Source organism: Saccostrea echinata, unplaced genomic scaffold (genome assembly GCF_033153115.1).
Source record: "Saccostrea echinata isolate AGI-Se365-2 ecotype Australia unplaced genomic scaffold, CSIRO_AGI_Sech_v1 ptg000028l, whole genome shotgun sequence".
Classification (NCBI taxonomy): Eukaryota; Metazoa; Mollusca; class Bivalvia; order Ostreida; family Ostreidae; genus Saccostrea; species Saccostrea echinata.
This window is the reverse complement of record NW_026889777.1, coordinates 2484226-2506625: the sequence shown is the minus strand read 5'-3', so window position 1 is coordinate 2506625 and position 22400 is coordinate 2484226. Positions and strand designations below refer to the sequence as shown.

Here is a 22400-nt window from a genome sequence, read left to right as displayed (position 1 = left end):
GATGCAACAAATCGAACTTCAAACCATTTGTATCCGGCTTTGATGCCTTGCAAAATATTTTGAATACTTGCTTTAAGTTTGTTTATCCTAGAATTTGAGACTGATATTCTATCAAGATTTGTGTTCCAAACGAACCCTAACCAAGTTATTTCTTGAACTGGTTCCCAATGACATTTCTCATCAGCCACTAAAAAACCTAATGCATTTAAATCAGCTTGAATTTTTTTCACTAACAATTCTAGCGTGATCTAAAGTTTCAGCACCACCTATGCCGTCATCTAAATACATAACGATTTTGTAACTCTTCGATCTCCAAAATTTAACTACTTCTCGCAAAACCTTTGTAAAAATATATCCAGCAATACTGATGCCAAATGGCAGAACGTTAAACACATAGAATTTGTTTTTCCATTTAAAACCCAAATACTCTCTGTCTAGCTCATTTATCATAATATGATGATAAGCGCTTTTCAAATCAAATGAAAAAATGTAACCACCCTCTTGAAACAGTTCACGTGATGTACTTGTGTCTTTGTACTTGTGTTTGTATTTAAATAAATGTGGATTGACATGCCTAGCGTCTAAAACCAACCTTTGTTTTTGTTTATTACCTGCTACAGTCAATGGATTCAATACTTTTGGTTTGTCAATAAAATCTTGCACATGCCCATTTTCACCTGCTTTTCTATTTCAGTTGATACAAAATTGGCATTTTCCAATGCAGATTTGTTATTTTTAAGTTCTATTGGACTTGGAATTGTAAATAAAGGCAGTTTGTAACCAAATTCAATAACACTTAACACATACCTGCTCGTTTCAATCGAACGCCATTGACCTACATTTTTTCTCAGTCTACCTACCAGTGATTTACCTGTGTTCGTCTCACATGACTGCTTTGCGTCAAAACATTCAAATACAAAACTACTTATCTTTTCATCTATTTTTTCTGTACAATCTTTTCTCCAGTGTCCCTTCTTATGACACCTGTAGCACTGCCCTGATCTCCACACTGCGGCCGTTGTAGAGGATGAAGTACTGCCTTCTGCAGCGTTGATAGAAGGATAGGGCCTCCATTTCTCTCGCATATCCTTTCGACGTTTGATGCGTTCGTCCTTGACTTTTCTCTCCGCCCTCGTTTGCGCTTTGGAACTTCTTTTTTCATCATCTGATTCTGAAGCTATGGGGTTCTTTGCAGATTCATCTACAGCTCTCCATCCAGCCGATGACGAATCTGCTAACTTAACAAGTTTTTGTCTCTGCTTAATTAAGTCATAACCTTCTGTTATCTTTTGTCTCGCTCCTTGAATGCGGCTCTCTTCCATTTCTTCGTTTGCCTCCTTCAGCTTTGCCATTACTTTAACATTGTGCTTGTATTGTTCTTCATTACCGCGCTTTTTGAATTTGTAATTATCTGCAAAAACTTGCTCATTTATACTTCTCTGAACTGTTAACAGTCGACTGTCTAAAATACTGGAAAACTGACTCAAAATCTCATTGTTTGCCTGTTGAATTGACGTGTTTATTTGCTGTTGACGTGTTTATTTGCTGTTGAACGTCCTCGGCGTCCATAATTTGATGTTGCTCGCTTAAATCGGCGGCTAGAAGTGAGCAACCTTTAAAACCAGTTCTCTATTACACATCAAAATCAATTTCTATTGGTCACTCTCTAACCAATCCACACTACATGTGTTTAAACATCTTGTCATTAATACAACATTTTCCTGCTATACTATCGAAACGCGGGAAAATATCAAAGTATGCTAGACGATGGGCGAAATATGAGGGGGATGGCCTTGACAATCTGTCAAAATGGGCCAAGGATTTTTAAAATATAGAATCGCAATAGAAAGTAAAAGAGCAAAATGCAAACTATCGTTTTCATTAGACCGGAAGTAATAAAAACAATTAGAAAGACTACGAACTGAAAAGTATGCTTTAGCGCAAGCTGCCACAGCTTGTATCAAATATTATTTTCGATTATGAGGCTCATTATTACAACTGCATATTAGAAGAACTCGGTTTTAACTCCACATCTGGTAATCGAACCTATACACACAGTTCCCTTTCAAAAGATGAAATTCTTCAAATTCACCCTTCAGTTTTAACTTTCAATTTGCACTTTAAACAGAAGCGAGATCGATTTATCGTACATGTACTTATACTGGATTCCAAAACGTTATTAAAATCTTACAAACAGAGATATATTGCAGAGTCCAGTAAATGTTCAACCAATCCCTATCCATACTCTTCATAGAAATATAAACTGCTGTGAAGGAGACATTTCAGACATATTGTGATACAACACATTCAAGAGGAGGTGTAAATCAAATGTGGAATCTACGAATTCCAAAGAATGACTGGAAAATTTAAAATCTTAAAACTTTTCAAATATTAATAGCATCAATTTTCTATTCTTTAAACAACAATTTCTGATGATAAATTAAAGAGCGGGCTTTTTAGACATCATAACAATTGCTTCCTTAACAAAAATAAAACTCGTAAATTTTCATATCTTGGGATTGTTCGTCTACAAAAGAACTTTGTTAAAAATCATTCTATTCTACACACAAGTCCCCTGAAGTTGATATTAAAAGAATGCTGGAGTTCTTTATTGAAAATATATGTAATATTTAGTCAAAAGGTCGTCCAACAATGCGACATTATAGAGATGTGTATTAATTGTGTTCCTTATAAGTCAACCGTTTTTTTTATATTCATATGACGTAGAATGTATTCAAAAAATATTTATTTTTCGTTGTTTAGCTCTGAATACATATTGAAAACTTATCTTGACTTGTAGTACGAAATATTCGGTCAGAGGTGTGTTCAACAGAGCGAATGTTTGCGCGCGCTCGCCAAAATTCCTTATCCCTCCAACAGAAATGTTCGCGAAGGCTCGCTCTGTTGAACAGGCCTCAGTAATCTTCAGACTTCTTTTCTCAAAATGCTTAACGATCACAACTTGTATTTATAGAATTTCCCATATTTTTAAGAATAGATTAAACATTGTATCTTAGAGATAACGGCATTGTTTCTTGAGTCAGAATATATGAAAGAAACGAAAACAAATTTAATAGCAATAAAATAACAACATTAGTCATAAAAAGTGAGTTGAAAGATGACTTCGAAAAAAGTTCTGATTTCATATATTTTTCTGTTATGCATACCTATTTAAAGCTATATAATTAAATTTCAAATAATTCCATTTTTTAATACAGTTTTAAAAGGAAAGAACCCTCATTAAGAATAAAACCTCAAAAATTTCTTCCTTCAACCACAATAAGTTGATTTTTAAAAAGCTCTTCGCCATTATTCCTACAAATATAGATATATCATTGTTCTTAAGAAAAGAGCAGCCTTAATGCATTTTATATTTATATAAAGTAGTACTTCTCTTGGTTTATTTGTCTTTCTCTGTTTTTTATTCATAGGATATGTCTGTAAATGGAACTGCCTATACATTCGCAGTGCGTACAGGAAATTTCCAACTCACTTTTGGACAAACAGCAGACTGTGCTGCAGAAAAGTCCAATACAAATTGTTTTCGATTCTCCCATGCCAAAATCAATACTCGAGGGACGGGGATGATCCTTGATCCTACTGTAAGAATTTTTTGTTTTAAAATACATGTTTTTGAGAATTGAAGCTAATACTTTAGTTTATATTCTAAATTGAGAGGGAGTAGATTGCATTTCAATAGTTCTTTGAAAGATGATTATCATTGAATACTGGAGAAGAGTACTGTCCGTTCATAAAAGTGAAATTCGCGGGTCTTTCGGATGAGACTTTGAAAACCGAGGTCCCATATCACGGTAGGCTTTGACACAATAAAGAACAGTAATACTTGTACGGACGTAACCGCTCTGCACATGTCAAATTTTGTATCAGTTCGCCTTAAATAACACAATTTTTTTTTCAGAAATCTTCAATAAATCTATTAGATTTATGTTCTTATAGATAACTTGAATAATTTTTGCCAGATTCAATGTAGAAATTTTGTAAGATATTGTAATCATGTCATAAATGTTTGAAATAATTGTATAGATTCATATAAAATGGCCAACAGACTCAAATTTGAACACCAAAGAATTTCTATATTTGCCATTTTTATTCAAAATCAGTCAAAAATATATACCAATCAATGTTTGTTTTGTTTTTTTTATTATAGCTATCCTTAGTCAGGTGATGTCTCTACATGTGAGAAAAATCTCGAATTGAATATTAAACAACATACAATTAACCGAGCAATCATTTGATTATGTTTCAGAGAAATATTGTTGTTGAAATAACAGAATTATTCTGAAAATATTTAAAATGTTTATTAATCAGGAAAAAAAACTTACATTTTTCTACACATTATTTTGAACACAGAAATGTACAAACAAAAATAAACATATCAAAACACTATTCACAGATAGTATACGGACGAGTTAGAGGGTATGCAACAGGCATACTGAATTTTCAGCGCTCAGCGGATGGAGCGGAAATTTCTTTTCGATGTGCGGGTTGGTGTGGAGCATGTGGTCCCGTTGAAAAAAAAGTGAATTTAGTTTTATCAACTGAAATAGGTGAGACAACTTTACGCATTGGTTTATTTTATGTATTTGTTTCCATCATACATGTACTTTTTACTTGGAAACTTAAAAGCTTCGACGCTTAAGCGGGTTATGTTTTTCTGCATCAGCTACATCGTTTTTTTTTCTTGTTTGATTAATACACGCCTTTTACACGAAATATGAATCCAGGTTTACATCTTTAAACAGCTCATTTGATAGCCCAATCAATTATTATTATGCCAACGAAATTCTATTTTATGTTTATTGTTTATAAAATATTCCTTGAAATTAATTATATAAGAATTTTTTTTTTTTTACAGGATAAGTGCAGTTTTTTTTTTTTTTTTTTTTTTTTTTTTTTTTTTTTTTTTTGTTTTGTTTTGTTTTTTTTAATTCTTTTTCTAATAATGGAAACCAATAAGGATTTTTTTTTCATATTTATCACTTGCAGTTCCAGTTTCTGAGGCACAGTCAGTGATTTGTCATGTGTAAGGAGCTCTATGACCTCAATACTGGTCCCAACTGAAGAAAAGAACAGCATATCTCTTTTGAGATGGAATTTTGCAACCATTAATAGACTTTAACAATGAATTGAAATTAACGTGTTTTACATTCATATTTCCCAATTTTTTGATTAGCACTTGAAATATGTGTCCGCGTATATTACAATGCAAAAAAAAAAAAAAAAAAAAAAAAAAAAAAAAATCATAGTCATTATATTGCTTTTACCTTCATTGTATCAAAATGCAAATATAGTTCCTTTTTGTTTATTTTCATATCCGTTTCAAAGAACTTCTAGCCAAAGAAATACACTCAGCGGTAAAACTTCAACAGCATAGAAACGTTGTTTCCACATGATTAAGTTTAACATAAAATGCAAACATTTAAAAATAATTCATTTATCTATTCCCTTTAGGCAGGTGTGAAGTGTTATATATTTACGTTACTTTGTAGATAGAATTTCTTAATTTTAATACGTTGTTTTGAATTTGAATAAGTTATATTTAAATTTTTTGAAATGGATAACATTTCATGAAATTAACATAAGAATACATAAAACTGATGTTACTGTGTTGTAAAATATTTTTCTTTTATGATAAAAAAATTAAAATAATTAAGTTTCGCAGACCAAACATTTCGAAATTTATTGAACTTTTCTATTTTTAAGTTTTCATTCATTTTCTTATTAACTATTCAAAATGATGCTTACTATTTTGTATTCTTACATTATCCTTTAAGGTCACTGAGTCACTAAGGTGATCTATTGTATCTGTTTTGTCCGGCTGTGCGACGCCCGTTTTGCGTCGTCTGTCAGTCGTTTTTAACTTCATATGTTAACGCACATCGCACTAAACCATTTTCATCGAATTTTGACATATAGCATAGATGGGTAAAAGAGTACTGAAATTGAGAATTTCATGGTCCTTGCCCCTGGGACTTTAGGAGTGGGGCTAAAACCATCAAAATTAGTGCAATCTTTAAGCAGTCAAATTGATGGCATGTTTGTAATAAGCATTCAACCTTCTATCAAGATTGTGAAATTTTTGGTCCAGGGTCAGGGGTTCAGGAGTAAGGGTGGTGCTCTATTTATCATATAGTGAGTATGTATAATCTATTAGATTACCTGATCACTCAGGTGACCTATTTCAATCTTTTTCGTCGTGCGATTAACATATGAACATTTTCAATTTCTTCTCTGAAACCACTGAACCAAATTCAACTAATTTGGGCATAAAAAATATATGGGTGAAGGGGAACAAAACTTGTGATTTTCATGGACCCTGCCCCCTTCGGGCCTTAGGGAAAGAACTAAAACCATCAAACTAAATGCAATCTTAAAACATCTTCTTCTTTACTTCTGGATATTAAGCAGTCAAACTGTTGGCATGAGTGTATTAAGCACTCAGCCCTCTACCGAAATTATGAAATTCATGGCCCCAGGTTCAGAGGTTCTGGTACGTGCTACGGTGGGTTTCTGTTAAATTTATAGTGAAAATTCATTATTAATTTCAAAAAAAAATATTTATTATTATTGGGTATTAAGCAAACAAACTAAATGCATAGTTATGATGAAAAAGGGTGCCTCTTTCAACATTGTGCATTTCATGGTACCTTGGTCAGAGTTCTGGTTTTAGGGCGGGGCTCTAATGATTATATTGTGAAAATGCATTAATTCTTTGAAAATCTCTGCTCCTGGCGTATTTAGTCGATGAAATAAAAACATAGTCATGATGAATTTTATGGTCCCTAGGTAGGGATTCTGGTGTTGGGGTGGGGGGTGGGGGGGCTATAATAATTATATAGTGAAAATGCATTATATATATAGAAAGCACAAGGAAACTCACTTTTATAAGGATACCCACTTCCGCCCCAACCCGGGGTTGAACTTTCGACCTACGGAATCTGTCTCTTAGCAGTACAGGAACAGCGCGCTAGACCGCTCGGCCATCAAGGCAAGTTAAAAAACTTGCTTTCGATGCCGATAGAATTCCCGCGGCGCTGTCCTTCACTACACGGTCATTGAGAATGGAAGTGAGATACAGTTATTTGGACATTAGTTTTATTAGAGGATCGTTACCGATACACATTGTAATGAATTAATTTTTATTTTTACAGCACATTTTATAACAACTCTGAAACTAACATAACTGCCCTAAGTGAAGAAATATTAATATAGAAAGCACAAGGAAATTCACTTTTATAAGGATACCCACTTCCGTCTCAACCCAGGGATGAACTCTCGACCTACGGAATCTGTCTCCTAGCAGTACAGGAACAGCGCGCTAGACCGCTCGGCCATATATATATATATATATATATATATATATATATATATATATATATATATATATATATATATATATATATATATATATATATATATATATATATATAAACAAAATAATCATGAATGTTTGAATGTTTAGTTTAAGCGCGCAAATCATGCTCAAAGTAAGATTTTGCTTGTAAAGCAGTATGAAATAAAGATTATTTGTGTAGCAAAATGGCCAATTTTACTTAATTTGTGTATACTATAGTGTTCTGTGGGACAATTAATGTCTTATTGTCAGGATAATTCATGAAGATCAGGGTTTAGTTGGCAAGAGACTGCAAAAAGGTTGTTTTATACTTTATCCAAGTTAACAAGTCAACAAAGAGCCAGGGAGACTAGGGGACATGTTGTAGTTACTGACAAGTAGCAAGTATCTATGTTGTATACTAAGTACTACCAAGTTTTTTGTGTTGCCAGGAGGCAATTGTTGGTATCAAGTGGCAAAGCAGCTAATTTGTTTTTGTAGCTTAGAGGCATCACCTCGAGTAAATATACAGGCATTAGAGATTTCTCTTTGTTTACTTAATTGCAGCACTAGGCAATTTACAAAAACATATCTGTATTTTGACTACCTTACACACTAGGCAAATGTTCATTGTATGGCATTTGTATATACATGTACCAACAACCGCACCTGCATCCGCCAAACCGAAGGGATAATAAATCTCATTCGTCTGGCAGTCTTCCGTCTGTCTGTGACAAAAATTGTAACCTTGGTTATAACTTTAGAATAAGAAAAGATAGGGCTTTCATATTTCACATGTGCCTTATATGTGACAAGATTTTTTTCCAAATTTAGTATTATTTTTGCCCCTCGTAACTTTGGCCTTGATATTTGACTTCCTTTTCAAAAAAAGATCATTTTTACGATATATGTTGAACAGAGGCCCTGTCCTAAAACCAAAACCATTGACCCAAGAGTTATGAATTTCATACTTCTTGAAGAGGCATCCTTGCTCATCATAAGCATGAAAATAGTATGTCTGCTAAACACCCACGGGTAGACAAAAAGATGTTTAAAGAATTTAATGGTATTCATTTTCAATATATGATTTATACAGCCCTGCTCTAACACTAGAACCCCTGATCAATTTTGGAAGAGGTATCCTTTAGCAATGTCTGCTAAAACCATGGAGTAGAAACGAAGATATTGAAAGAATTTATGCATTTTCAATACCTGATTTATAGAACCTTACCCAAACATCACAACCATAAATAATCAATCATCAAGAGCCTCCTCCGAAATTGTAGGGAGAAGGAGGGGGAGAAGGATCCATTGATTAAATAGTGAGAGTTCATTATTTTTTTTTTTTTTTTTTTTTTTTTTTTTTTTGAAAATCATCTCTGCTATGCTATTGAGCAAACAAACCAAGAGCATATTTATGATGAACAGAGGTACCCTGCAAGTGGTTAAGGAAACCAAGTTGAAAATCTGATTCCCCTTAGAAATTATAAAGATCATAATTCCGTCAAAAATCATTGGCCTGGAGCAAAATACATACTTGATCTGTAACTTATCAATTTAAAGTACACTCACACACCATAAATCAGCTCAATATCTGCAATTTGTTTTAAAAAATGTGCATGTCAGTTAAGTCTAGGTATAGGTTTTCTATGTAAATAAGCTAGTTTAAACACATAAAACGTATATCTCGTAATGCAGTGAAAGTTTAGAGTTTATTTTCTTATATATAGTTAGTACCCACGACATCTTATAGCCTGTACAAATTAAGACGTCATATTATTATGTAATTGGTTTTAACTAGTCAATTCAATAAAGCTCATCAACAAAACAGCCTCGGTGAAAGGGTATATAATAATTTTTATATAAATAATATATAATGCTCCAAAGATTAATAAAATTGCAGCGCAAATCCTATGCACTTTCTCAATTTTACCAGGATTTGAGGAAACTTACACCGGACTGTGCATTTCTACCATCTTTCAACTAAAAAGTTACATGTACAAAAAGCAACTAAACAACTGAACTGTTGAAATTTTTGCAGCAATATCATCAATCCCTGGAATATTGTGCTTCTAATTATACCTTGTTTCTGTAAAATTAAATATGATTCGTGTATGAATTGCGCCGAAGCTGATTTGCAGATATGTTGTACAACCTCCAGTAATGAAGTACAATGACGTCATAATACGATGTTCTGATGGGTACGGGTTATAACATGTGATTATCAAGTATGCAATAGATAACACATTTTAAACCTAACCCGTTCAGAAGTGTGGCCCGTATCCAATTTAATTATTTAATCTGTATAGAAACGCCTATACCTATCTTAAACGAGCTTGTGAAGAAACCAAGTGGGACAGTCTGACGCACAAACCGAGGGACGGAAGACAGACGGACTGACAGACAGATAGATACACGAACTCACAAGAAGGAAAGTCTGGTTTCAACGTTTCGCTCAAATAAAGTTTGACTTTTTTGCTATGCTGTACGATATTTAGCTCACCTGACCCGAAGGATCAAGTGACCTTTTCTGATCGAAAATTGTCCGTTGTCTGCCTTCGTCGTCGTCATTGTTGTTAACTCGTTGAATTTGTATCTTTTTCTCCAGAACTACTTCGCTAAGAACAAGGTACGGTTTCAATACAAATATGGCCCTGTATTTTTCTTAAATATGAAAGTGATGTAAGAAAATAAAATTCATGCTTTCTAAATCATTGAAATTCTGTCCAGTAAAAACTGTTACGTTTCACCCTTTTTACTTTGAATTTTGGTAATTGTAACTTGTGGGTCTCCCAAGTCTGTATATCAGATGGAAATATAATACCAAATAACTTTTTGTATAAAACTTTTATTACGTTAATTATTTTGTGAAGGATGGATTATTGAGTGGTAATAAATTACAAAAGGAAATATTTCAAATAAATCAAGAAGAATGGGATTTTAATATCCCATATAAAGTTTTTCCTATGTGTGGGAATACCCAAAATATTTTCTGTATAGTGTTAAACTATTTAAATTAATAAATTTTAATTAACAGGCATCAATTCCAAATATTCATAAATTAATTGGGATGAATAAATAAATAAATTAATTAATCAATTACTCATCTGCTTTGGGTTTCCACATTCCCAATTTTTTAAGTACTCGTCAGTTGAGGCAATGAACAGAATGCTCCAGATGGCCAGTTGACCGCTGTTTATATCGTATTACGTTGCTAGAGAAATTGACTACGATCCGCTCCCCTTCCCCGCAATCAGATCTGCACCGGAAGTTTATTGTGCTAAGCGATCTCAATGTAGTAAAAACAATGCAAGATCTGCGGGAATTGGAGTTATATATGTCAGTTTACGATTGTTTATAATGTCGTAATAACATAAATAGGGTAGGTTATTTATCAGGTTACGTTTATGGGAAATGCCTGTTTATGTTTCAATCTTTCGTATATAAAAGATTATTTGTTAACTTAACGTTCCCAACTAATGACCTCCTAAATACTAATTGTGACGTAATGAACTTGTGCAATTTCCCGTTTTTTCTTGGAATGTAGCAGAAGGCATCAATTTTTCAGTGAATTTTCTATGCAATGATAAAGAGCAGATGCATCGCCCACAAAAATTTTGATAAATGCTATTTGATAAAGGATTTTACACAAATATCCAAAAATTGAAGTGGTCGACGGCTGTGGACAAGATTTTCTTAAGGAAAATAACCCAAGAAATGAGTCATGTTGAGGCTTTTCTGTTCAAAACTTAGAAATGTAAAAAAAAATTAACGACGTCATATTTCCACAATGTCCTGCTTCATGCCATATTCTTTCATGATTTATCACATTCATCTACTCAACTCATATTAAAGCCAATGTCATAACTTTTTTTTTTAATATGAGTTTTTTAGAGCACAATAAAGACCAAACCATACCTTTTTCTTTCAACCAAACAGGACACAGAGTATTCTTAGGTGTAGGGGATTAAAGTTCATTCAAATGAAGGACCACACCCTCTTCATAGGGGAGAAATTAAGAAATAGTCAATATTGGGTGAGGATATTTAAAAATCCTTTTCTCAAGAACTACTCTGCCAGAAAAGATGAAACATGTGAAAGCTTCTTGGCATTTCAGTTTGTTCATATCATGACCCTCGGGGATCGGGTGGGGCCACTTAGGACAATCAAACTTTTAAATGGCTATTCACATTATATAGGAAAAATCGTGAAAAATTTCATAAAAGAGCCATGATCAGTCATGATCATATATATACGTAAGCATACAAATACATGTATAGTATTTATTCTAATTTGTTCAACCAAATTTTACGAACAGAAAAGTCATGAGTCATATTTCATGGAAGCATCCTCAAATACTGTATATTTAAGTTTGTTATAATCATGACCCCAGGGGGTAGGGTAAGGCCACAATGGGTAATCAAAGTACATGGGACAACAATAGGATTTTTTTTGAAGATCAACAAAGCCTTGAAAAGTCATATTTAAACGGAAGCATCCACAGGTGGTGTATATTGAATTTTCTTCAAATCAAGACTCTTGGTGGTAGAGTAAAGCCACATTAGGCAATCAAATTTTTACATTAAAATTCACAGGGAAAACCTTTACAAATCTTCTCAAGAACAATAAAGTCATGATAAGTCATATTTTTATGGAAGCATCCTCGGGTAGTGTAGAATCAGGTTAATTCAAATTAAGATTCCACTCCCCGGAGCGATAGGGTAAGTCTACAATGGACAATCAAAGGTTTACATGTATTGGAGTTTATAGGAAAAAAAAATCTACGGATGAACAAGAAGGGCAATAGCTAATCAGGTGAGCATCGTGGCCCATGGACCTCTTTTTTTATTATTATTATCTTTTTTATAAAGTTCCTATCTCTCTCTGAGCAGAAAAAAGACTTTTTCATGTCTGAAAAGGTTTCTATTTTGTGAAAGTCAATATTTCCATTAAGTTTTCTTTTTTATAAATCATATCACATTTTTGATTTTTTTTTTAATTTTCAAAGGATTTCTTTTTATTTGGAAGAGGCAATTTGTTCAGAAATATATTGGGAAAAGATCGATTGTACCCGTACATAATTAAAACATTAATATGTAATGAGGTTGTTGACGTTCTTTGTAATAGGTTATAGGTTGCGGGGGAAAAATACGTACAAGGTTAATTTCCTTTAAAAAGAGTCTAATTATAAAATCTAGTTCAAAGTCCTCAACGATTTTTTTTTATTAATAAAACATTAATCATTATTTTAAATAAATCTTGTTAAAAGTCCTCAACGATTTTTTTAATTAAATTAAGTATATATATATATATATATATATATATATATATATATATATATATATATATATATATATATATATATATATATATATATATATATATACACCATCGTCTATTTTAACTTCAAATACCTTCTCTTCATTTTTCTACCAGAATCTACTCTGCTCTGTTTTTTGCCAAAAGATGATAACAACATACTTTGAATTGAAAAAGAGCATTTATTACAAATGCCAATGAAGTAAAAAACAATATAAATATACAGCAGTATTGTTTGATATTAAATATATGTTACACCTGTTACAAGGAAAAAATTAAAAACAACCCAAAAAGTACATACAATACAAGATGAAGTGCATATCTTAAATTTGCCCTAATTAATATAGAACAATCATGCATATAAAACTGTATAGGTATACACAATAAAAAATGCATGACTAAAAAATGGTAAAAAAGATGGGACTTGATTAAAAAACATGCCACAAACTTGTCGAGAAGAGACAAGTGCCCCATCCAGATATATATATATATATATATATATATATATATGTGTGTGTGTGTGTGTGTGAGTGTGTGTGTGTGTGTGTGTGTAAGGGTGTGTGTGTGTGTGTGTGTGTGTGAGGGTGTGTGTGTGTGTGTGTGAGTATGTGTGCGTTTGTAAACACCTTCAACTCAGCTCAGGTACTTATTGACACATCAATCAACTCACTACAGTTTTCCAAGTCACTACAGTAATCACTGTAGTGAGTTGCCGTTTTACGAAAAATGGGTAGTTCTCGATTATTTATGCCCAAAAAATCGAGAAAAAAAGTTGGTGTCATTTGACGGTTTACACCCGTATTTTCACACACCGACTAATGATCAAAAAATGGCCCTTACACACTTTACTCGGTTTTGATTCTAGCGCATGCGCAATGCAGACTAATACTATGGCCGACTTCCGGTATGTAATGATCTCGATTTTTCTACAAAGCAACAAATGATCTCATCAGGTAAGTTAATTTTCTGTTGATTTTACCGTGAATTAAAGCGTTAATTACAAAACATCACATCGTTTCCATATACAAAGATATTAATCAATCACTCGATAAACATAGAGTATTTAGATTTCGTTGTTTATATGCCCTTGAAAAATTTATGTTCAAATCCCTTAGTTATAATCCACAAAATAAAACTTTAAGGTTAAAGAATTATTTAAATATATTTCCATATAACTTTAAATCCACTACATGGCCCAATCCATTTGTTAAGCATAATTTGCAGTCGTCATCGAGTCTAAGTTCGAATTTTCTCGAATTATTCATAATGTTGACATGTTTCTATTTCATGCACTCGTATCAATTAATTATGTTCAACTTATATAAAAAATTATACTTCATGTAATATATCAAACGTATCTGGTTCTTTGTTCTAGTTATGAACTGAACTGGAATTATCTCTATCCTTTATAGTCACACATATTGCCATCAACACATCTTCAGTTCAGAAGTTAAATAAATTATTTTATGAAGTTAGAAATTATTTATCTTATTTATCTTTGTCCAAGACATGCACTTCATTTGTAATTTATTCTTTATTTAAAAAAAAAAACTGCTTCAAATATGTATGATTACAAAAGTATTTAACAGTACGTTCTCACTATATAAGAATCACACTTTTCGATTTTAAATGTTTCTCGACTGATTTTACAGAATTTCAAATGAACAAATTCATTTAAATATTTTCTAATACAATGTCCCTGATGTATGTCACAATGGAACACCTGCACATGTATTGTATAAAAAGAATTTAGAAAGATTAGATATCTTTATAATGGAGGTATGTGTATGATAAACTGTTTTGATCGGAAGGGGAAATGCATTTTTAAAATACTACGGCTAACGTAGACAAGATCAGAGTTCTCTTTCATCCAAAAATAAAGTATGCTCAGTTCTTCTTGTATGTGTCCTTAAAGCTGGTAAACTAATCAAAATATGAAAATCTGCAAGTTTTTGTACATGTATTCAGATTGGAAACTTTAATCATTAGTTGCTTACCTGTCCGTGTAAGAGAAATAATTACAGTCTCTAGACTTGATGAGGTGTGATTACGGTAATTGTAAAATGTGGTTTCCAAGACTTTACCTTATTTATTCATTAGAGTTAGTGATTCATGTTCACTATTGTTTCCTCAGAAGGAGATGATCCAGGAATTCTTCCGGGGGGGGGGGGGGTCCATGCCCCCCCCCCCCCCCAAAAAAAATCCAACTGAGAAATTTACCCAAAACTTAAAAAATAAATAGATAAATTTTAAAAAACGCAAACTTGTCCATCCCCTCCCCCCCCCCCCCCCCCCGAGAAAAACTACAATTTGAAAACTCAAAAAAATAAATAAATAAATAAATAAATAAAAAATAAAAAAATAAAAATAAAAAAATATGAGTGGACTGGACTGGATCGGTGCATGAATTGCTAAACATTGTCCATCGTATATATAAAGAACTGCATAAATTTTACACTTAGTCTAATCAGGGACTATATATAGAAATATCTATTTGAACATTGTTAATGCCTCCCCCCTCCCCCCTCTCCATTTACCATGTTTATTTCTAGTTAAAAAAAAAATTGTCTGATTAACCTATTCTACTCAAATTTACTCAAGTAATAAACTTTTTTTTTTCTGTGTAAAATTTCATTCCGAGTCATCACCGGAACGAATTACTACTTAATCGTAACTGTTGTGGCGTGATGCTTGATTGTGAACCTAATAACATAGAAATACTTATTGGATTATACCTTCGATGTCATTCTGTGATTTATTTTAGTATGTAAATACCCCTCATGGTAAGTATAGAGTAAGAAACGTTATATAAAGGTGTAAATGACAAGTTCAAAATATTTACATGATAAACAAATCAGAGGTCATTCGAGTCACGTATAAAATTATTAAGTCATGCATGTGATATCAGTCAAGTGCAGATGTTTCACAAAGGTTTGGTTGTGCATATATTTTAAACCTTTCACTGTGGTGTTTGTGAGCGTGATACGTGATACAGCTGTGATACCAACACGTAAAAGAAGATAGGCTAAGTGAGACTCTTGTAAATTCACATACACACACAAAAGATGTAAAGGTTGCTCCACACCTCTTCAAATTAAGGCTTTGCCACACTACAGCATGTACAAAGCTTAAAAAACTTGCATCGACGTACATAAAGATTAACATACTCGCTGGCATATGCTGAAGGCTTGTGCCATGCACCATAATCATGATAATTGCACTGAAGTAAAAAAAATTTAAAATGGTCATTAAATCAACCATATTAGCACCAAAGTGTGCATTCAATTTTCCCTTGGCTCTGTTCATTGGAAAGATTTCGACATTATATCTTTTAAAGGAAAGGTTTGTTTTGTTTGTATGTTGTTTAACGTCCCTCTCGAGAATTTTTCACTCATATGGAGACGCCACCACTTGCCGGTGGAGAGCTGCAAATTTTGTCCTATACTCGGCATTTATGGCCATTGAGCAGCGAGGGATCTTTTTTGTGCCAGCACCTACTGCGACATGGGATCTCGGTTTATACGGTCTCATCCGAAGGACCGGTCTCCACGTCCCACAGTGGGATTCGAACCCGCGACGTAAGAATCAACTCCTTACTCCGCGACTCTAGAGCAAACGCTCTAACCACTGCGCCACACAGGCGACTTTAAAGGAAAGGAATTGTATAGTTTGATATGTGCACACCCTAGATTTTGGAAATGTTAATGCTCTACTTTTATTGTTTTAATTACTTTCATTTTCAGATGTTTATTTTTTGCGAATGTGTGCATTTGGCCGGAAAACAATCTGACATTCCACCTTGAGATGTTATTTGAGAGTTGTTCCATCCTTAAATGTAAAGCAAGGATTTAAAACAGTGTGAGAAAAGGTTAACATTGTCGCCTATGGGAAATGTATTGGTGGACTGTATACCCCATATATATTGAGTACGTCTATTGGTAAGCATGCTAAGAGAAATTCTACTTGTTAAAAAAATTGTACTTTCAGGCTGAGTTGAAGTTTGTAATTTAATAATATTATCATTTCCAATTGTTGAAATCTATGAAATACACAACTTTTATTTTGCTTAATGTGCATATTTTAAAACAAATCGAGTCACAATGTAGTGTCCTTCCAAAATTTTGAGGTGAAATAGACATAGTGTATATAGACACAGTTAAGGCACGGAACCCATATATGAAATTTAGAAAAGATGTACGGGCTCCACAGACCCAAGATATGGACAAAGAATCTGAGGTTGAAAGCAAGGTGTTCTTGTGCACAGAAACCAATGTGTAGGCAAGGAATACTTGTCCCAAGAAGACAGTTTCTAACTTACAAAATTTGAATGAGGCAGATTTAGTTCAAACTATATACATGTATTTTTAATCTCACGGCTTTTTACATAGCATGATCATAACTTCCTTTGTGCAAATCAGATTAGAAGGATTCATGATCCTGAGCTAATATAGCTTGTGTCTTTCTTAATTTATAAAAGATACATAACTAATATATATGTATATCACTTGGAATTGTACTTAGGTCAACTTGAATGATTTTGTCACTTTTGAACTAAAAGTCTAAGTAAGTAAGTCTAATATAGAAGCCATTTGAAATCTTTATCCTTGGATGTTTCAATGCAAGCTGACAGACATTGAAATAGTCTTTGTTGATCAATGATGATTTAACCTAAGTTAACAATCTCATTTCATTTTGTGTCATCACATGATAAAGAAAGTCATGATTTTATTAAATTCAAATTGAACAAACTTAGGCTGAAAAAAACAACAACATGTATTTCCCATAACCCAGCTGACCTAATTTTACCCACCGACTCTACTACTTTTTATTCCAATTCGAGATTTTGAATCGTACTTTTGTTCATAGTAAAGTTTTCTCGTAGTGCAGTCCATAAAATGCATGTCTCGTACACTGTAAAAACCTGTTTATCCAAGAGTCTTAAAGAGTACTCCTACTTTATATATATATATATATATATATATATATATATATATATATATATATATATATATATATATATATATATATATATATATATATGTTTGTTTATTCATATACATGTATGTTTATGTACATGTATATGATAGAAAAACAATGTACAGAATAATTATTTGATGCTTTCAAAATAAAAAGTGTTGCTTGTGTGACGCAGTGGTTAGAGTGTTTGCTCTAGAGTCGCGAAGTAAGGAGTTGATCCTTAGATTGCAGGTTCGAATCCCACTGTGGGACGTGAAGACCGGTCCTTCGGATGAGACCATATAAACAGAGGTCCTATGTCGCAGTAGGTGCTGGCATGAAAAAGATCCCTCACTGAGAGCGGAGTATAGGTCTATTAATTTGCAGCCCTCCACCGACAAGTAGTGGCATCTCCATATGAGTGAAAATTTCTCAAAAGGGAATTAAACAACAAACAATCAAGTAAACAAAATTAACAGTAAAGTAAAAAAAAAAGTTATTCCCTACTTACCTAGCCTAATTTTTTTTAGCATATGTCACCAGAAACACATAATTTTTTTCATTTGGCCTAATTAAGTTAAATTACTATAGAATTGTGCATTGAATCATTTGATTCTTAATAAGAAACTACTATAAATTGTTAAAATGATAGTGTAGATAAGTTCTATAAAAATGAATGTGGCACTCTCATACATGTATTAATTTCAAACTTTAAAAATTCTAAAACTAATCAAATTAATAATGTAAAGCATTGTAAAGTTTGTATTCAGTCTCTATTTGGCATCTACAGCAACATCAGGGGATTCTCCAAGATCCTAACCCAGATCTAGATGAATTAATTAAGGCACATGCAGATCTCATGACTCCATATTTGGTTATTTTTTGACATGGTCGGATTCCCAAATCAGGGTCTCCAGATATGGAAAATGGCACAGGTTTCTGGTACAGGTTTTTCAGAATCCATGAGTTTATGTAGGGAACCTAGCACAACTTTCTGTGAAGGGTTTATTTGTAAAACTGTGTTATGTTATATTTCAGTCATTATCCCATGCCTGTTCTTGCCTTCACCACTTTTTCGCATGGCTTTCTATACATATTTTACATATATAGGAGGAGAAATGCTAGTCTGTTACAGGTTTATGGAAGCTAAATTTGTGCCTGTGGTTAAACCACCCAGACAGTTTCATATGGGAGTAACCCCCCCCCCCCCCCCTTATGAACATACAGCTAATTCTCATACCTCCTGTTGTTTACAGTTACATGTATGTAGCGAATAAATTCAATCAATGTGTCAATTTATATTATTTATTAATTCAAAGCTAAGTTGAATATATTTTTACATAAGGATTCAATATGTACACAAAAATTCACAAACGAGGTCGGAATCGGTATTCAGTCAAGTTCAAGTTCAAAGTGAAAGTAGTGTACTCAATGTACAGGCCGGCAGGGTCTTGCAGTATGTAAGTGACATGCATGTGTCATTTTATGAAGGGGTATAAATGAAAACTATTATCATGGAACAGGATTACATGAATGAGGACATGTACATTCTTTGGAAGCAGTCAGTCAACTTATTCAAGTGTGTGTAAACATGCACACTAACATTTTTCATATTTTATTGATAGCATGATCGATACATGTATTAATTTTGTCTAATGTATTATTTGTCAGCATGGTCAGTAAAACATGCTTTTTAACTGTATTATTTATTTAACTAAACAATGTTGGGACTTAAATCAGTGCAAGATGAAGCAAATTCACAATTTATGATTATTTTCAAATAATGAACATAAATGGAACGTGGAACGTTTGTATGTGTGTAATGTCTGTCTGTGAATGTTTTAGGATGGATGTTTTGTGATACTGAAGTATAACATCGATTTTTTTAGGTTCATGGTGATACAGGAAAACTTCAAGGTTCCTGCAGATGGTGTTTAAAACTATTGGCCAGTGAACACAAACCCATTTAATTATATTTTGAATCTTCACCAGGAGAAAAAAGATGGCAGTACTTCTAATGCGTAAGTAGAATTGTTTTAAAAAGCTTCTTTTTTTTGTTTTGGGGTGGGATGAATGATTAAACAAATACATCATGTACATAAGCGTTGAAATCCCTTTAATACAGGGTGTTTCAACAAACATGTCCTTCTTTTACTACTTCACATGAGTCCGTCAAAAAAGGAAAGATCAGTGTTTTGTAATGATTTATCTAAAAATAAACATTACAATGCAGTCTTTGCCAAATCTTTTTTTCAGTACATGCCCTTCGGGCAGGTTTAACCACTTATTACGCTAGCCCGAGCAAATATTCACATGCCCAGAATTTTATCAAGTAATTTTATTCTTATTTGCCTTTTCATGGCAAGGAAATGATCCGAAATCCATTTCTATCGATCTATTGTCTAGCCATTAATATTGTTTTCAACCTGTACACTTTTTGTGTTTCTTTTGCAAAAGAGTTCCCTGGAAATCGTGGTAGAATAAACTATCGTTAAAATTTTATTTGGTGCTCCACTTCAGATGAAAAATCAGACTTTTAAGTACATTTAATGTTATTGGTATTACTTAATTTGATAATACGGAGGCTTAGGCCTCAGAATTCACATGCCCTTTGGGCTTGTAAGAATGCCATTTCCACATGCCCCCTTACAATTTTACCAGGTCCCGGGCTTCGGACTCCCGGGATTTGTCGAAGACTGATTACAATGTACTTTTTATAGTTTTTTGAAAGTACATGAAGTGTTTTATTCCAAAGATTTTTAGCTCACCTGAGCCAAAGGCTCAAGTGAGCTTTTCTGATCAGAATTTGTCCGTTGTCTGTCGTTGTTGTTGTCATTGTCGTTGTTGTTGTAAACTTTTCACATTTTCATCTTCTTCTCAAGAACCACTGGGCCAATTTCAACCAAACTTGGCACAAAGTATCCTTGGGTAATGGGGATTCAAGTTTGTTCAAATGAAGGGCCACGCCTTCTTCCAAGGGGAGATAATTAAGAATTTGTGAAAAATTAATGGCATCATTAAAAAATCTTCTTCTCAAGAACCACTGTGCTTGAAAATATGAAACTTATGTGGAAGCATCCTCAGGTAGTGTAGATTCAAGTTTGTTCAAATCATGACCCCTGGGGGTCGGGTGGGGCCACAATGGGCGATCAAAGTTTTACATAGGAATATATAGGAATAATCTTTAAAAATTTTCTCTCAAGAACAGCAAAGCCATGATTGGTCATATTTATATGGTAGCCTCCTCAGATAGTGTAGATTCAAGTTTGTTCAAATCATGACCCCCGGGGGTCGGGTGGGGCCACAATGGGCGATCAAAGTTTTACATAGGAATACATAGGTTAAATCTTTAAAAATCTTCTACTCAAGAACAGCAAAGTCATGTTTGGTCATATTTAAATTGAAGCATCCTCAGATAATTTAGATTCAAATTTGTTCAATTCATGACACCCCCCCCCCCCCCCCCCCCGAACCACTTTTTTATTTAAACTTTTCAACCTTTCAAGACTGAACTGAATTCTGCTTTTTCCTAGCCATAGTGCTCAGGTGAGCGATGTGGCCCCTGGGCCTCTTGTTTAAAATCTCGTGATCATGCAGGAAGTATGAACATATTCCTGATCTCATTCATTATACTCAAAACGTTTGACATCTTTATGTATCATACCCTGTACAAAATGTTCCACCTGGAAAAAGGCATAATCAAGACAGAATTCTCAGTAAAATTCCAGGCGTAAAACTTACTATAAACATGATAAATGTTAAAGCAATATAAGCAGAAACCAAGCGTTAACCAAGCGGAGACTAGCTTGAGGCGAAAATGTAATTAGTTCCGCCTGGAAATTGACATTCTGCCTGCATGGAAATTGAAATTCCACCTAGAATTGAAATAACAGGATTCCGCCTGAATATAGATTCCATTTAAACTGTCCAAAATATTTCTTTTTGTAATTTCCAGCTATTTTCCCAGCCTAGAATTTGATGACTGGAATCTGTTAAATTTAGGCGGAATCTCTGAGAGCCTGGAATTTGTGGATTCGGTGGAATACCCTTGGTGTCCAACGAAATTCTGGGCGGAATCCACCTTAATTGTTTGTACAGGACTAAATCATAATCACTAAAATGTTTAATTTCACATCAGTCAGTCGTAAAATTAAGTGCCAACTTGACTCAGAATTACCTTACTACCTGCTAAGATGCTAGAAAGCTAAAAATACATGCAGGGTTTTCTAGTAAATGTTGTTGAAAATCGTAATTTATTCATTTTGTTTTCCAGAAATTTTTATTGGTCTGTTGGGACTTACTAGCGACAGATTTTATTAGTCCAAATGAAAATGTATTAGTCTGATCAGACTAACGGACTAACATTAGTGTTGAACCCTGACATTTAAATATCTCAGGCATATATTTAGTCAGGCCATGCTTACAGTCTGTATAAAACATGATGCTGGAAAGTTGAATTGAAAATTTAAGTCTCCTTTATCAGTCTCTAACAAAAACTTTTAACTAAATCAGTAGAATTAATTTAAAATTCATAGTCTTTCCGAAATGTTTAGACTTTATATTTTGCAATAATTACTTAAGTGTTCATTATTGATATCCCTTATCTTAATTCCTGAAACTGACAAATCACAGTAGCCTAGACGGTAGTTGTTGTCGGTACTCGCATTATAATTAATAGGTCCCTGTTCAATTCTTGTTTCTAGCACCTTGTCAATCCAAGATGTTTGAAATAGGTAATGAGATTGTTCGGTTACTAAGCTGTGACTCTATA

The 22400-nt window shown here is 33.3% G+C and overlaps 2 protein-coding genes across 2 annotated transcripts in view; one reads left to right on the top strand and one right to left on the bottom strand.

Moving 5' to 3' along the window:
• Window positions 1–22400, top strand: part of LOC133194017 (tripartite motif-containing protein 5-like) — a 138637-nt gene that overhangs the window by 27534 nt on the left and 88703 nt on the right. The window lies entirely within an intron of this gene.
• Window positions 619–5887, bottom strand: LOC133193898 (uncharacterized). The gene is made up of 3 exons (XM_061329812.1): window positions 5767–5887; window positions 5002–5078; window positions 619–1526 (listed from the first exon to the last, which is right to left on the bottom strand). The coding sequence occupies exons 1-3, from the start codon at window positions 5885–5887 to the stop codon at window positions 630–632; spliced, it is 1095 nt and encodes a 364-aa protein (XP_061185796.1). The 3' UTR covers window positions 619–629.

Coding starts and splice junctions, on each gene's coding strand:
- LOC133193898 (XM_061329812.1), bottom strand. CDS start 5,887: ATGAAGTTAAAAACGACTGACAGACGACGCAAAACGGGCGTCGCACAG. Junction 5,079..5,766: donor TAATGTAAGAATACAAAATA/GTAAGCATCATT, acceptor TCTTTTCTTCAG/TTGGGACCAGTATTGAGGTC. Junction 1,527..5,001: donor CTCAGAAACTGGAACTGCAA/GTGATAAATATG, acceptor ACACGTCAACAG/CAAATAAACACGTCAATTCA.